Raw genomic sequence first — 17,132 nt, 5'->3', positions numbered from 1 at the left:
AATTTGATTTCAGGGTCTAAGCTGTCACCATTTAAAGAAGTGTATTGACTTTAAAGGCAAAACCATGCAAGATGAAATATAGGATTTGTGGATAGGTAACACAATCTGATCTGAATTGTCTAATCAAAAGGCGGATTTTACTGTTTAGAAAGGAAACTTGATGTAATACGAAAACAATTGATTTGTGCATGCTCATCTCAAAACACGGTTAGACTTCTAGTTCTTCCCGAAACCACCAAACTATGGCACTACTTCTGTGCTCTCGATGACGGACACAATGTCCTCGGCCATATTGCACAGATGAGAGTAAGTTTGGATATAGAGAGAATCCCGGAAGTACTTCGACTTGTATAAGCTTCGCATCACTGCCACCCGGATCTTTTCCTCGTCCAACTCCGTTTCCCCGATAATTTCCATGAGCTTCTCCTTGTCGATGGGCGTCATGGGCTTTGGCTGGTGGGGCTCCTCTTCATCTGATTCTTGGTCGCCCTCTTCCGATTCGCCGAGCAAACTGTGGTAGTAACGCTGCAACTCCGGCTTGAAAAAGGAATCCTGCACATTGTACATGAGATCCTCCCACTCGGCGATTCCGTTGCAGATCACACCACGCACATAGATGAGCCGAGAACGTTGCTTCTGATCATCCCGCTGGGAGGAGGCGGTGATCGAAGAGGATGCCCCTCCCAGCAGAGGCGAGAGGAGATCGGTAAATTCGGCGAAGATTTGCTCCCGCTCCAACACACTCTCCACCCGCAAAATGTAGTCCTTGATCGTGGAAATGCGAAGGTCCCACAGTGGCTCCCTTGGCTTTTTCAAACGATGATGGAAGGCACGTAGCACCTCCAGGTCATCGAAGCGGACGCAATTGTATCCCGTATTGAGGGCATTAAACGCCTCTCGATCGTCCAGCGGCCGGTCGTAGGGACAGCAAGCCGGAGGAGGCACTACCAAGGGAGCTAATGCACCCAGATGTGTGGTCAGCTTGCCTATGGCCACCGCATCCGACTTGCAGATGCAGGCGCACTGGCACTCCAGTAGCTTGGCCATGTAGTCCGCCGGCGGGGAGCAGCGTCCATGCAGGCGTAGCAGCAGCGATTCCTGGCGGCCGCAGAAGATACGCGGTTCCACCTGGAGCAACCACAGCTCCATGGTCATGGCCACCTTGCGTGGCTGATACAGCACGGCCACGTCCCGACTCTCGCCGTGCGCCAGCCGGAAGCCATCCAGGTCGAAGTGGAACTCGTTGTCCCTGGCAAGGAGAAGTGATCCTCTGTTGTAGTAGTAAGTGCTCTGTTTCCAGGTGAAGGAGATCGTCTGCTGGCCAATGTTAGTGAGCTTCAGGACTTGCTTAAGTCTTCGCCGGAATGGATCACACGTAAACCGGCTGTGGACCTCGTAGCAAGCTTTGATTCCGTCACTGGTTCCCTCACCTGGTACGTAGTCCACCCCGTTGACCCGTAGTCCCACTTCAGGTACGACAGGCGGAGCCTGAGCCTCCGTGGATTCCTCCTCCGTGGCGCCACAGGACTCGCAGATGCACTCCTCGGAGCAAATTAGCGGGCTGTCGCTGTTGGTCACCGTGTGAAGAGATTCCACCTCCATAAGGACTGTATCTGGGGACTTTTTGAGCTTCCTGATAGCCTTGCCCTTAATCTGCAGGGCATTCACGTCGGGAAAGTACTCGACCACATTTTGGATGGCCGGAAACTTCTGCTCCAGCCGTTCGTCTAAGAACTCCGATTGCAGCCAGCCGGTTGGAGGCTTTTGCTCCAAGGCATCCCTGCCCAGCAGCTCGCGCTTGCTAACTTCGGGCAGACCAATGATCTCGACATCCTTGTAGCCGCGCTTTTCTGCCTGTGGTGGCGTGGCCTCCAGTCCGGGAATCACCTGGCAGGTGCACGGATCCTGGCGGTCGCCCAGTTTGGCCACTGGAGCACCCATCAGGCGTTCGCACTCCATGCGATCTGCATAGTCCAGGAGCCGCTTCACCGTCTCCCCATCGCGGTTGTCCAGCGTGGAGCGGCGGTTGAAGAGCACCTCGCTGGCCAGCTTTCCCGTCTCCCGCTGCACGCGCTGCTGCATCTTCCTGCGCTGCTGCAGCACGTCCTTCCAGTAGCGGAGGCGTTTGTCCACGTGTGGCTCGTGCTCCTCGCTCGGCCACGGCTTCTCGGCCATGTGGCAGGAGGAGGAGGTCTCCGGGAACTCGCCGCGTCGCTCCTGGAAGATCTCGTTCAGGATCTCCTCCACCATGCGCTCCGTGTACTTGCCCATGGGCGAGGTGGCGTTCAGCTGCGACTGCGCAATCGACCGAGTTGTGGGCTGCGACAAGGATGACGGTAGTGTCACCATGTTGGCCAGTGTGAATTTGGAAAGGTTCTCGGAACCTGCGGTTTTGTTGGTGAACATGGAGTCCGTTAGAAACGTATTGCATTCCGCCCCCAGCGAATGTGAACTTCTTCTCTCGTTTTCCATTTTCAGATGAAGTTTTGGGTATTTTGTATGTTAGCTTTGAATGTTATAAAAACTGTAGAATCCTTTGTCAACTGTGTTTAAAAAATGGAAGCAATACAAGCTATATAGATCTGTTTCATTTCACGCTAAATTTAACTTAGTTAAGAAAATCAAAATTAATACAAATTCATCACCCAATCCGTATTCAAAGCATATTGATTTTAAATGAGGTTAATTTGTACAAAATTCTACAGCGCAATGGATAGAATTTGGTCTTTCAGAGATGGTTGCATTATTAAACAAAAGCGACTCCTACATCCTTTAAAAATTATCTTTTTATACTTTATTTGGGTAATGCCGTTGAAACATGTCAAAAATATACAAGAACGAAAACTTGTGACTCTAGTTCCCTCCTCAGTTTGAAGGGAGTAGAGCACCTCATGAGATGGAATCTTAGTCAGAGGTGCTTTCGATGACGGACACAATATCCTCGGCAGTATCGCAGAGGAGGCTGTAGGTCTGCATGTAGAGCGAGTCCTTCAGGTATTTGCTGCTCCTGACTCTCTTCGAGATGACTTCCACGATCTCCATTTCATCTTTTGGCTCATTCGGGGCCTGCTGGCGGCTCTTCTGGGACATTCCTCCGATTTCCTGAAGGGAAGGTTGTCCCAGGTAGCGCAGAAGCTCCAGCTTGAAGAACTGTTCATCCAGACCAAGGGCCATGGCCTCCCACTCATCCACGAAGCTGCTGATGGTGCCACGCACGTAGATAAAGCGGGACCGATCCCGCTGGGGATTGTGGTCCAGGAGGGGAAAAGACGAGCACCTGTTGCACTTCATCGGCTGGAGCAGACTCACAAGTCGGTTGTGGAGACTCTCGCGCAGAAAGCGGCTTTCCTGCTTGCCGATGAAGCGCCGCAGGGTCTCGATACTCAAGTCCCAGGGTCGGTCACGTGGCTTCTTGGCCAGTGCGTATATCTCCTTGAGGGCCTCGAGATCCTCGTACCGCTCGCAGCGATAGGAAAAGTTCTGGGCATTGAAGACCTCGCGCTCGTCGAGGGCTCTTTGGAAGGGACACAATGGTCGGGGATTCTCGATAATGGGCGCCAGGCTGGCCTGCATGTTGAGGATGCTGTGCGCCTGCAGCTTCTGCTGCTTGTCCACCGGCACCTTGCGGTGGTTCTCCAGGCGGCGCTGAAAGGGAGCCGGCATGGTGCACTGACCCTGGACGACGACCTCCAGGCGCCGGGTGCCACAGAAGGGAGACTTTTGGATGCACGCGTACCAGCGCTGCGTGAAGAGGCCCACGACTTGCGGCTGAAACATCACCCGGATGAGGCGGCGACCCTTCGGCTCCAGGATGAACTCACTGCGGTCAAAGACCAGCTCGGAGTTCATGGGCAATCGATCGGAACGCAGGCGGGTCTTGTTCAACCAGCACACATGCACCAACTTCGAACTCAGATTCTGTGGGGAAGTCGTCCTTAGGTTAGCTTGTCTGTAAAACTTTAGCGAGGAACCCTAACTGAAGTGTGAAGCTACACTAATCTATTGACTAGTTTTATAGAAATTGGTAGGATTACCAATGAATGATGGTACTCATAAGGATAGACAGTTAAATAAAAATCTCTAGACTTCGAAGAGACAAACTTAATTAGTGCATAAAAATCACTCATTTTCAGAAACTACATTTGTCTTGAAAAACTAAATAAAAACCCCTTTATAAGAGAATATTCGTCTTGATTTCATGAATGTTTTCTCTCAAAAAAGTAAGAAAGTTGGGGACAGCATCAGTTCAAGAAAGATCTGGAGAAAAGGTCCCCCAGATGTGCGTCCTGACTTTACCTGGATGTCCAACAGCATTTTGACACAGCGCTGGTACGGTTCACATTGCAGCAGCATATTGATGCACTTGCCGGTGGCACCGATAGGATTGCGGTAATCAATGAGCAGGCCGTTGATCATCAGCCCGTTCACGTCCTGTGGTTCGTCCAAGTCTTGGGTCTCCACTAGGCCCTCCATAACATCTTTGATGATTTTCCCAGCCTCCGGCTCCCCATCGGTCTCACACTCCTCCGCCTCATAGGACACCGGACCAAGCTCATCCTCCTCCTCCTCCACCGGGGTGGAGTCACCGGAGACGTATCTTATGAAGGATTCGCCGACTCTGATGATCGGCGGCGCCTTGTTGGGCGGTTCCACCACTGCCGGCCGGACCTGCAGCTCGTGAAGATCGGGCGCAAACTCCAGCACCTTCTGGATGAACTCCTTCTTTTCCTCAAGCCGCTGGCTCAGGACCTGGGAGCGCTGCCACTGGCTCTCTGCCTCCTCGGGCGGTACTTGAGTGGCAGCCAGCTCCTGCTGGGTGACCTGCGGCAGGCCGACAAACTCCACCTGCTGCAACTGTGGCTTCACAGCGTACAGCTCCTTGATCTCGCGACACAGCTCGGGATCCTGACGGGGCTTCAGCGAGGTCAGAGTGTCCTTCTCCTTGAGGCGGACGAGGGGCCGCGAACGGTCTGCGGTGTCCAGGACGCGCAGTATCATCCGCTTGCTGGCCTCGTCGATGGTCGTGGACCGGTTGAAGAGCACATCCTCGGTCCGCTTGCCCGTCTGACGTGCGATGCGCTCCTGCAGTCGCCGACGCTGCTCCAGCACGCGGTTCCAGTTGCGCAGCCGCGGGTCCATGTCCAGATCCTGGTTCAGATCTGACCTGAGTGTCCGGTCCCTGCACCTCACCGACTGGCAGTGTTCGTCCAGCAGGCTGTCCGACTGCTTCAGCTGGAAGTTCTGCGTGCGCAGGACCTCCTTGAGGATGTCCTCCACCGTCTCGTTGGCCACATATTTGTTCTCGGGCTCCTCCTCATCATCATCGCGGCCGTCCATGAAGTTGTGCTTGTTGGACTGCGAATCGATGGATACCTGCGAGAACTTGCCCAGGGAGTGTATCACCGAGTGCTGTGTGGGCCTCATCGTGACGGATTTTTCGGTTCTTTCGGAGCTCACCAGGTGGGGTACGATATAAAAGTGTTAAGCTGGCGAATATGTATTACGGAGTTGCCTTAGTTGACACAAGGATCACAGTCTGCTCCAATAGAGTTCTCTCTATTTAGAAAGTTTTTTTTGATATCCTGACCACTGAGTACATAATTCTTAAAACTTTTAAAGTTGTTGATTTTTAAATATTAAAAGCTATCCTTAGCTCGATAGGCAAGTGGGCCTTACTAGTTTCAGTGCTCGAATAGCCAAATTCCCCACCCATACTCAGTGCCTTGTAAATTGCAATTTATGAGGCTGGCTGGTGTGCTAATTTGCTAACAATCCCCACCGAACAGCACCGAAAACCCCAATAGAAAACCCGGCTCGTGTGACAAGTCATCGTAATTTTCGCCCAAGCAGCTGGATCGCCTTTTTCGTTGCTCGAATTTGAATTTCCCTGGCCATTTACCTCAAGACTCAATGACATTGACGTGCCGCCTTCACACAATTCAAAAAAGTTGGCTAGAAGTTGTTGTTGATTTTGATGTTGATGTAGCCATTGTGACTGGCACCGCCAACAAGGCCCACAAAGAGAAAGGAGTCGCCGTGGCTGTCGTATATCAACTTACCTGAAACGAGAAGAAGAGAAATATTAAATTGATTTATACACAAGTCATGTGCAACGTTAGCAACAACTGGATATGAACTATTCCTTATTTATGGACGGTTCAAAGGCTCATTAATTATGTCATCTGCGGTTTTGCTGTAGGTCGTGGTGGAGCTTTCATGTGGCTTGGGGTTTGATATGCCCTTTACCCTTTGTCCCCCCGCGAAGAGGAAGTGAAATAAGGTTCCTGGGATGGTGGGTTGCCAATCCAACCCAGAAAGAAACTTTCCGCTGAACAAAAGGGGCGAAAACAGTCGAGTGAAACAAAGCCATATCAATTACCCTGGCAACCAGCCGTAGAGAAGTATAAAGTAATTTAGCCCGAAACAAAACCGCTAAGGGAGGGATCCTGGCCAAGAACAAAGGCCGTCAGACCGCAGAAAAGGAAGCCGAGTAGGGACTGATAGGCAAAAGGGAAGGGGATACAGTGGCGGAAATGCACTGCATTGTTGGCAATTTCAATACTCATCATTATTACGGCCGCTGGAAGCCCTGGAGTGCATGTGTTCCAGCTACGTGCCGGCGAAATGCAATCACCATATTGTAATTCAGAAATGCATATTGAGAACGTGCAAAAGATACTCTCGGTCGCAACAATGCGACGCTGGCTGCTGCTTCTGTTGCACTTAACGGCCCGGCGGAGGAAGACAAAACGAAGCCGTGCCGAGACCAGGGGACATTGTTGCCGCCGCCGCCGCCGCTGCCTCAAGTGGATCCAGCTGAAAATCTGGCAGCGTTTGCATTTTGATTTCCCATCTCGCATTCTCCCGAGCAACGCATTTATTATTTACCAGCCAGCAACAGGCAGCAAACAGCAAACGGCAACGGCCAACTGAAACTGCAAACTGCAACTCAATTCCGCAGACTCATGCTGCAGTTGTCAACGACGAAGGCACACTTGCCCCGCGATTCCCCGTCAGCTGCACGGTGCATACCTCTTGGTGTTGACAGCGAGACAACAGCAGCAACATCACATGCTGCAGCTCGAGACCCAGACGCCAACTGTGGCGCTCGTTGAGTGAAGTTGGACAACCGACAGATGGACGGACGGACGGATCGACGGGCGGACGGATTGTCAGACAAATAAACCCGTACAATCTGTTTGTGCGCTATCAATGCGATACGAGTAGGTGGAGGGGGTAGGAAATTCGGGCGAATCAAAGATATACGTTTTCTTAAAGATTTTAGATGAGAAAAATAGAGTATGAATAATAATAGCTTAAGTAATTTAAATAACATATCTTTCGTTTTATGTTCGACCACTTGCCATAACTTGGGCTCTTAGAACGAAGAAGGTATCTTTTAGATACTTTCATAAGTTTGTATCTATATATTGCTTAGATTTAGAAAATGGTCTTTTTGTGGCTGTCAAATATATATTTTATGATATATTGTATAATTTATATGTAAAGATCCAGAGAAAGTTCTGTGCAGAAATAATGAGCGCCCTAAGGTTATCAGCATTTGGAGTATTTAGAGAATACAAGTGAGTCTGCATATAGACTGTTCCTAGTTAAAATGTATGTTTACTTTAACATTTTTAAAGATATAGGTACCAAATATTCAGTACGCCACTTTGAAATACCCAAAATTCTTACATTTTTATTTTCTCAAGCAGCCAACAAAGTTATATGCCCGCCGTCACCTGAAAAACTAGGGTACCCAACGTATAAAGCGAATTTATTTGCGTTCTGTTAGTTGCTGCTCGACATGCAAATACTGTTCGCCGCATTTGATGACGCCCATAATAATCAAATTTTTATTGAATGAATTGCAAGCTGTTAAAACGCGAAAATTATTTGTCAAGCGCCGAGGCCAAATCCATTGAGATTTCCATCGCCGGGCACGGGACTCGGACTTGTTCGGGCGGTTGGACCCGCCCCGTCGGTCCAGATCGCCGGGGTCTGGGTTCGCCCCCCATGTGTGGCCATAAAAGTGCGTTACAAATAACTGCACTTTTATTGAATAGTGCCGTGGCGACAAGTGCGGCTGCTGCCTTGGACCGTTAGAGAGGTCTGCTGGTGCAATCGAATCCGAAGCTGGGAATCACTGCTCAAAAATCTCATGAGTTCCATAGGGTCAGTGAGATTTTAGCAGACATTTTTTCAGATTTTATTTAAATTTCAATGGATCTTAGGGTTCAAAACTGATTAAGAATTCCTTTCCTATTAAAAAAGTATTCTGAGACAATACACACCCAAATTAAACAAGGGCATACCAATTCTACTAAATATATCGGTATATCGATTTATTTGATATTTCTAAATTTTCAGTGGTATCAACCACTTGTAATACTCTTCTGATTTTACATGAATCACATGGATACATTTAATAAGTCTGATGGATCATATAAGCAAACAAAATTAAAGATATTATTTTTCCGATATTAATTAAACGATAATGTTTGGCTATGATATCGATAATTTCGATAATTCTATTCCTTCTGTAATGATGATATGACCTGAGAGACGTAGTAGTCTAGACAACATTCAAAGTATGTTTTACATGCAATGCCTGTTTTGCTGCTTGTTTCTCCCAGTGCAGACTTTAACTCGAGCTTAGACTTGAAAAGAGTTGATTCGAGTTAATTGCTGTGCAATTTGTGAGCAGCAAAATGGAATGCGCTGTCAAATCAAACCCGAAGCACTTAATTAAAACTTATTGAAGGCGATCGCCAAATGTGGCGCTGGCAATTGCGCTCCTAATTGCATAAGCATGTTGCTGATGTCGCGGTGTTGCTGCCGCAATGTTGCACTTAGCATGCTGCGTGTTGCATGCTGCAGCTTCGACTCGCTTGTTTACCTGACTTCGGCGGACTTGATGATGGCCTTGGGGGGCGCATCCCAATAGTTGGGGGCGGGAGGCACCCACTGGCGCAGCACTTGATAGTTGCCCTCCAGCAGCGCCATGCCCTCGATGACCTCCTCGTCCGAGTCGCCGTCATTATTGGGTCCATCGATGGCATTGATGGTGGTGTTGGTGTTGGCATTGCTGCCTCCATTGTTGTTGTTGCCGCTGGTTCGACCATCGCTATCGGCATGCAAATTATCAAGCGAATTGTTCATTGTTTCGGAAAGGCCGGAAAGCCAGAGAAAAGCACTAGACTAGGATTTTGGCGCCGCTTTCACTGCCACATCTTCATGAACATCTCTTCTGCGGAGAGCCCCGGATTTTGTGGGTAAACAAAGATGCGCATTGCCATTTGCGCTGACTCACAGATACAAACACTGACACACACACACTCGCGCGGGCACCAACACAAAGAACTATCTCCTCCCCAAGAGAAGAGGAAGAAGCAGCCGCAAACAATAACAAAGGCGGTTGGCAGAATAAAAAGATTAAGTATAATTTGAATTCTCCGTAAATTGCCGGCACAGATTCCGAGAAGTCGCGTTAATTTCTTTTCTTCTTCGATTCCAGTTAATTAATATATAGATGGTTAATTCTTATCAGTGCCGGGGATAAGCGGAGTACGCGGAACCGTCGTCCGCTCGCGTTGCACTCACGGATGGTTCTTGCTTCTAATCGGCGAAAATGCTCGTTGCGTTTGTTTTGGCACGACGGGATTGACAGGCACGGCGAAAACCCAAACACATCGCACAAAGGCTCACCAACACTGCCACGCCGGGCACACACACCTCTGAGTCCTCTAGAACACACCAACACACTGGAGGGTTAATATCTGGCACTCACTTTTGCATCCCTTGTCGATGGCAGAGAACTCGCCCCGTGTGCGCCCCACGTCCTTGGGTCCTGCGATTTCTCTGCTTCAGTTTCAGTTCGAGTTTCACTTTGAGTTTCAGTTTTGGCCTTGGTTTCGGCTGTTTCGCCTTGCGATTGCCGGCTTTTTTCATCCTGCTTTTTTAGTGTGTGTGTGAGTGTGGAAATAAGGGTTTGTAATGTAATGTTTTTATGTCTGATTTCGTTTTCCTAGGTCGAGAGGGGGTGGTGCTCGGAGGTGGGCGCACGTAAAATACACGCATATTGTTGAAATTATGTAGCGAGGTGTAGCAAAGGGGGGTTGGGATGGGGTGAGAGGCCGGGGGAAAGTGTTCGAAGGAGCGGGGGCTAAAAGTTCAAAAAACGTTTTCGAACGGTGGTGCGAAAATGGGAAAAGCAAATGGGATTGCTTTGCACTTGGTATGGTAGAAGTTTATAACATTATAGATTCAGTTGCCTGAATCATTCCTTTGAGAACCGATTCGAAATGCGATACTATTTTAAGAAAAAGGAGGCAATGTGCTCCAAAAGTATGCAATATTAATATTTCGTTTATTTGGTGATCTAATGTGGCTAATGAAGTTTCTTCATTTTCTTATTTCCAAAATTATGGAATCCATTTCAAAATCAATCCTTTCAGAACCAATTCGAAATATAGTATTATTTTATTAAAAAAAGGTTATACATCACTCAAGTATGCAACGTTTAATTGTCGTTTATTCAATGTAGGTAAACAAATGTTTTTGCTACTTTTACTTAGTTGCTTGTTGTTTCATAGAAGGAATATAATGAATTTTTTTAATTTTAGAACACATTTATTTATACAAATCATATAAGTATTGCTTAAATTTTTACACATAATCAAATAAACCTCGACCCACCGTGCTCCGTGGAAACTTATAACCATAAAAGTCTGGCAGGCACGATCCCCGTGACCTCTCACACACACTCTCTCGCCAGGACCTTTCCCCGCTCTCTCACACACACATTTGCGAAGGAAAGGAAACTCGAGCCGAGGCGAACAAACCCCAAAAACATCGGGAAAGCGAACAAAGGACGGAAGGAAGCGAGCGCTCGAACGTATGCTCATATTTTGCTACAAACTCATTTCGCTGAGCGAAGTAGAGACTCTCTTCAGCCGGGAATCCTGAGAGTCCTCTCTCCAGGACTCTCGTGATTGCCAGGTTTTTTAATTCACTCACTCAATTTGAATGTCGTTTGGCTGCCGGCTGTTGTTCTAGTTGTTGTTGCGGAGAATTCACCCCTAAGCGTCTTCACGGTAATTTGAACACGTGCCGAGCAGCTGAGCGAGTTGGGTGGTGGCTGGGCTGGGTGGTATCTGGTCATCCCAAAAGCCACCCCTGTCTACGGCGCCGGCCAGACACTCCGGCGATCGTTAAATTTTATGATTTCATATGCCTCTTATGCCACGAACAGCGCGGACACCTCGTCCGGCTGGAGAAGAAGAGCTTTCGCTGGCAATTAACCAGCCGAAAGACTAAAGAGCTGGCCGGAGGCAACTGTACTGGCAGTACTTATCCCCCACACAAAATGCAGGCCAAAACAATCAACTTGGCAACACTTACGAGGCTCCAGGGAATAGGATGCACAAACACACACTGTGAGAAAGTGTACCAATCGTAACAGCAAAAGTCGCCTACCATCCCTCAGAAACAATTGGAGATGGCACCTTTAATGACACTTCTCATGGTCTAAATCTCAAAAAATGTTTAGTTTTTTTTTTCTATTTATTTAAGACGTTAGTCTTAGATTTAAGGGGATGAGGATACCATTTATTTTTTTGGATCACCCTAATGAACATGTAATGAACGTATGTTCATTGGGGTGGTCAAAAAATGAAATCTGAACCAAATGAAAGTTTAGGAACTAGAAAATTTCAGATAAACGAACCATTTTTTAAAATAAGATAATCCAACGTCATCAAATTTTGAAGGAGTAGATTAAGAAAATATTATTATATTACATATAAATAAATTGTAATTGTATCATAATTCTAAAAGTTTTCATCCCCACAATTTCAAAATCTATAAGTATTTATTAGAAATATATTTATATTATATTTCTTTTAAAATGAGTTCATAAGGTTAAACTTTTAAGTCTTTTTCAAACCTTCCATACAACAGCACATTTCTTAAACAATTTTTTTCTCTGCCGGCAGAGGAAAAGTGAAAGCTCCACTGGGTTACGCTACCGTATTTAATGTGCAAATACCCCACACTCCGCGGAAGCCGCCACCCACTGCCCGCCACCCACTACCCACTGACCCACCATGCTGCCGTCGCAAACAACAACAAATTGCGTCGTTTGGCAAATCAACCCTGCAGACAGCACAACAAACATGCATATTCACCGGCGGAGTGGGTGGATCGTGGGTGGTGGTGGAGCAATAACAACCGACACTTCAACAGCCGCACACAATTTCCGCTTTGGGTACAGGACTTTAGATTAAAGCGAGCCCTTCTTCAGAATTTTAATTAAAATGCATCTGCCGGGTCTCGGTTTCTGAATGTGAGTTCTGGCTGTCATTAGCAACATGTTGCTGGGAGCAGCAGCAGCAACATCACAGCCAATGACATTTGTGTAATTTAATTTTATTCATTGCATAACTCACATAGTTAGCAACTCGAAGGGCTCAGTCAAGGGAAAAGGGCTGACACATCCCCAGGAGACGGGCACACGTGCCGAAAATGATATCCTAAATATAATTTCAATTCTAGCTGCCAGTATCCAAGGGAAAAATTCACTTTTGTCAACTTCAAAGATAGATTTTCATGTGATATAGTTTTAAAATACCGTTGATCAAAGCACTGTTAGCAATTAACATTTTTCCAGCATTCTGATTCCGATTTCTACCTAGAAATATAGAAAACTGATCTAAGCATTTTTTCTCAGTACACCCACACACGCTCCACTTCAGTTATGAGAGTCGGCATAAAAATAATTATATAAACTTTATGCCCTAGCCGTCTGGCAGTTCTTCGATGGGTCTTTCCACCCTCGATAATGTCGCAATACGCCCACGCGAACCCTTGCTGCACCACCGCCCACTGCCCCGCCCCCACTTCAGCCAGACCGCACAGTTTTGAAAACAGCAAAACCGAGAGCGGTGTAAACATTCTGCCCGCCGGCGTTCTCCCCAGCTAGACCCACACACCCACTGGCCCCTGGGTCGGCTTTAACATGATTTGTTGGATTTGGCGAAAAGATTTCCTAATTCCATTTGCTAGACAGGTTTACAACGGTCCGTGACTATTTTCGGGGGTGTCTAACCAACTTTGGCAGGGCCTTGTGCCGCTGCAAACTTTAATTTTGGGATCGGTGCGCTGGAAATCGATCGGATGTGCTGGGAAATGAAATAAGCCTGTTTGCGGGTCTTGCTCGACGAGTTATAGCACCGTTCTTTGGTAACTAACTTAAGATAGTATCATGGCAAACTCCTTCAGTTACTTGCATTACACAAAATATATTTCAAAATAATCAACTATAGTTATAAATTAAAACTCATAATACATGAAGATATTATTATTGTTATTTATCCTGAAAAATGTTTCATCATGACCACCTCTTTGGGATACCTGTATAATACGCAAATATGTTTTCTAAATGGGAAGTTATTTAAACATAATGAAGTATATAATTTCTAAATAGAGATGTTTTGACAACCCACTTAAGAAATTCTGTAAGAGGTTCCGCGATGCCCAATCTCCAAGTTCACTTTCCCAAATGACACTATCTCACCGCTGTTGTTTCCCATCATTACCAAAAAGAGCCTACGAGGTAGACCCGAAATCAGGGCCATAGGAACCAGCTCAATTACAATTTCCACTAGTACCTGTAGTGCTTTGTGGTTCCTGGTCTGAGCATTTCATTAGCGGGTTGTCTGATATTTCCTAACACTTCATTACGGGAGCGCTATTAGTTGTCGCTGTGACTTTGATACGGCATTGTTGTGTCTGCCTCGCATTAGGCCCTGTCCGGAGTGGTGGGAACGCCGAGTTGATGGGCCCGCACAGAAGCGCTCATAAAGTCGGGGCAAAACGCCGAGCACTTGAGAGTAACTACTGCACTCTTTTTTGGCCATCTCTGGGTCGTTACACCCATTGCCAAAAGAGGAAAAGCAGTCGGATGGGCATATGCAAATGTGGAGCATATTGTTTGGCAACTTCCGAGACCCAGTCGTGTGGCTGCTTATTTAAATACCTTCCACGCCTCGTTGGACGGAGCCACATGTTGACGAAATCCGTGGCCAGGGAACCACATCAAAGTAGCTGGAAACGCAAGATGAGCATTTCGAAATGGGAAGCCATGTAAAAATTCCGGTTAAACGTTCTCGACTTGGGGCGGTGTACTAAAAATACATATATGTTTGGGCGAGCCATCGCTAGCGGCCAAGACCAAAACTCAAACAGACTAGGAATACATTTGATGCCTATTTGTGTTTGCCTGCGTGTTTGTTTATTATTTAAATCAGCTTATTTGCACTCATTTCGACTTCCAAGCAGTGCCCGCCGGGCACTCGGAATGGGCTCGGTTCCGGCCAAGTGCTATGGTGGGGGCTGCGAGTTCCGAATTTGGGTTCATAAATATGCAAGTCATTAATAGAAATATGATGGGCCCCAGGCACTCGTCCGTCCTGTCCGCTCTCATCAAAGTCAGCAGGCAGCAGCAACCCTCTCGGATTCTGGGGCCGGGAGTGGGTGGTTTCGGTGACGGAATGACAGGCTAAGCGATCCGTTGGGACCGGCGAAGTTAACTGGGGAAAACTGCCTGCAGTTCCCCACACACTATCCCATAAATTGAGTCAAAATTATGCTTCATTTGATTTAACACAATCGGTTTGGGTTGTTGTTTGGATGCCATGTCAAGGCATTTGATGTTGCCGAGCACCGAGTTGCCAAAAATCGTTGTTTGGGCCTGGGTCTCGGCCCTTTCAGCGACAATTGGATTAGGGCCAGGCTGGCATTGATTCGCTCTGTTTAGGGGTGACATGTAATCGAGCACTCTTCAGGCATTGGCATTCCGGGTTGTCCTTGGGGAAGAGAATCGAGTTAGGAAGTCAAGTGCTGGAAGAGCAAGCGGATGTCTAGTAGATGTTGGAATGCTCCTTGTAGAGTTCCTTTGTTCTGATATCTTAGGATTGGAGTATGATGTTTAAAAATTAAACATATTTTCAGTTTAACAGCTCTAAAAACACCGAGAACTTAATTGATTGCGATGCGAATCTAATCTAGTCGATCTTGTTATAGTTTCCAGAGCGAGAAACCAGAAAATCCAGTTTGATAAACATATTACCCGACCTCGTCGCCAGTGCTCTACATGAAAGTACTTTCCATATTCTACATGATTTCAACGCCATTATAGCGCACCCCCTTCAAACGTACGTATCTGCGGCCTGATCTGCCCGCGGCCAAAGGCAATAATAAACACATTGTCTTTTTCGGGGCGAGAGGCTTTCCTTTGAGTTTTCCCCACCTCATCTGGGCCCCTCCAATGATCGGGTAAACGCTAATATTTCCGCTATTGGCAGCGATTTCTTTCACTTAACCGCGGGCCACTGCAACTTGCACATGTTTTATTTTCCACCGCCACCGCCGCACTTTGCTTTCAGCATGCTTTTTGCTCTTGCTTTTTGCTTTTTTTGATTTTTCATTTATTTTCCTCTCGGCCGATCTCTGTTTTCTGTTTTTTATTGACAGGCTGCTGCTAGCCAGCGGCAGCAATTGCAACATCCGCACATGTGGCCAGCCACCAGATCTACTTCTGCCGCAGCTCTGCCGCAACTTTTCCTGTTTTCTTTGCAGCACGGCAGCAGAAGTAGCAGCCGCGGCAGCAAAGGAGCATTGTTATTGTTTATTGATGCACTACTTTGCGCTATTTTCGTGTGGCAACTGAAAATGCAGCCTCAGCAGATGGCGGTGGCATGCCAGTGGGCGTTCGAGAGGCGAACAGCGTCCAGAAACCAGAAATCTGAAATCAGAACCCGAAGAACAGTTGCCGTTTCTTCTGTGCTTCGTGGCCAGCTCCTAAAATGCTCGTAAATAAATTGTTTCCCAACTCGACGGCAGATGCAGATTTAACGAGCTGGCTTCAAAAACACAGACGAAAAAAGAAAGGCGACTTTCAATTAGCTGGCTTAGGTTTTGACATTGCTCAAATCAAATTACACAACGGATCGCGGCGCAAAGCTGATTATTACTCTTGTCGGCTGCAGGTTTTATTGAATTGTCAAGTTACTGTGCCACCGATGTGGTTGCAACTGCAACTGCCAGTGCCACCGTTTCTGCGGCCTTTTCCTGCCAATTACCGCTGCTCCTGCTGTTGTTTGCCAATTTCCAAATACTAAGATACTTTTTCTTCAATTACGTATACGACCTGGCTGCTCAGATCCCCCCGCCGCGCGGGCCCAACGAACTTTGGGCCGTTTCTTTCATTTTATGTCGCATGTAATTAGTCACGATGTTGGCAGCAGACATACTGCAGGCCAGGCTGATGCTGCCGTCTCCGCCGGCTCTGGGTGCCATTCCCTGCACTCGATTCTTGAGCCGGCGTCTTGCAACTAGCAACTTGCAACTTGCGACTTGCGACTTGCGACTGGCGACTCTTGACTCTCGACTCTCAAACTGTCGACTGTCGAAGCCGCCTGCCTTTGTTGTTCGCCGTTGAAGTTGCCATTGCGAGTCGCTGCAATCCAGGCACAATCGCGGAAGTGTGAATTGCCGCTTCTCCGGGCGGCCCAGCTGCAATTTATGTTGTCCTCCCAGCCAACTGCAGCGTAATTAGGCCAATTAGCCGATAAAGCTGCTCATAAATTACACAAAAACTCCTGCAATTTGTGGCTGTCATCCTGGACCTTCCATCACCACTTTCCCGGCCCGTTTAGCCCATTAGAGGAGCAGCCGGCCGAGGAACCTCCGTAATCTATGGACACATGCAGTGCTGGGTATAATCGAGTATTAATCAAAGCACAGTTAATTTTTAAATTGGAAAAAATGGTACGCCCGGGGGAAACTGGTTTCTCGGCCCCAGCCCAAAACTTCTGCCAGCTCATTACGCGCCAACATCAAATCAAATACGAAACAGAAAATATTTCAGTTTCAGAGTTATGGAGTTCGTGTTTCTTTTTTCGCTTTCGGTGAGCACTTGAAAACTTGTATTGCTGCGTAATGCTCCCAAGTACAACGACAGCGCGGAGCAGGCTTTTTATTCGAAAACAGTTTCTTGTTTTCATCATTTTGTTGTTCAACCTGGCTCTCCCTCGATGAGTTCGCCCCGCACTCGAGACCCTCCATATCGC

At 47.4% G+C, this 17,132-nt stretch overlaps 3 protein-coding genes across 4 annotated transcripts in view; all 3 read right to left on the bottom strand.

Annotated features, from left to right (window-relative positions):
* The window catches only part of LOC108030045 (protein prickle), a 64,135-nt gene that overhangs the window by 30,600 nt on the left and 16,403 nt on the right, over positions 1-17,132 (bottom strand). The window contains exon 1 of one of the 2 annotated variants that reach the window (XM_050887852.1): positions 8,900-9,613. The exons of the other annotated variant lie outside the window; for it this stretch is intronic. Coding sequence (XP_050743809.1) covers positions 8,900-9,162 — 263 coding nt within the window. The 5' untranslated portion in view covers positions 9,163-9,613. Of the gene's footprint in view, positions 1-8,899; positions 9,614-17,132 lie in introns of those variants that run through there. 2 annotated transcript variants of the gene reach the window in all.
* LOC108030039 (uncharacterized) lies at positions 118-2,564 on the bottom strand. Its single transcript, XM_017102611.3, has one exon. It carries the CDS (start codon positions 2,470-2,472, stop codon positions 241-243), a length of 2,232 nt encoding a protein of 743 aa, XP_016958100.1. The 5' UTR covers positions 2,473-2,564; the 3' UTR covers positions 118-240.
* On the bottom strand, positions 2,769-5,532 carry LOC108030040 (uncharacterized). Its single transcript, XM_017102612.3, has 2 exons — positions 4,297-5,532; positions 2,769-3,918 (listed from the first exon to the last, which is right to left on the bottom strand). The coding sequence occupies exons 1-2, from the start codon at positions 5,422-5,424 to the stop codon at positions 2,905-2,907; spliced, it is 2,142 nt and encodes a 713-aa protein (XP_016958101.1). The 5' UTR covers positions 5,425-5,532; the 3' UTR covers positions 2,769-2,904.

This window comes from Drosophila biarmipes, chromosome 2R (genome assembly GCF_025231255.1).
Source record: "Drosophila biarmipes strain raj3 chromosome 2R, RU_DBia_V1.1, whole genome shotgun sequence".
Classification (NCBI taxonomy): Eukaryota; Metazoa; Arthropoda; class Insecta; order Diptera; family Drosophilidae; genus Drosophila; species Drosophila biarmipes.
Note: the sequence above shows the minus strand (reverse complement) of the source record. Positions and strands in the feature narration are given on the sequence as shown.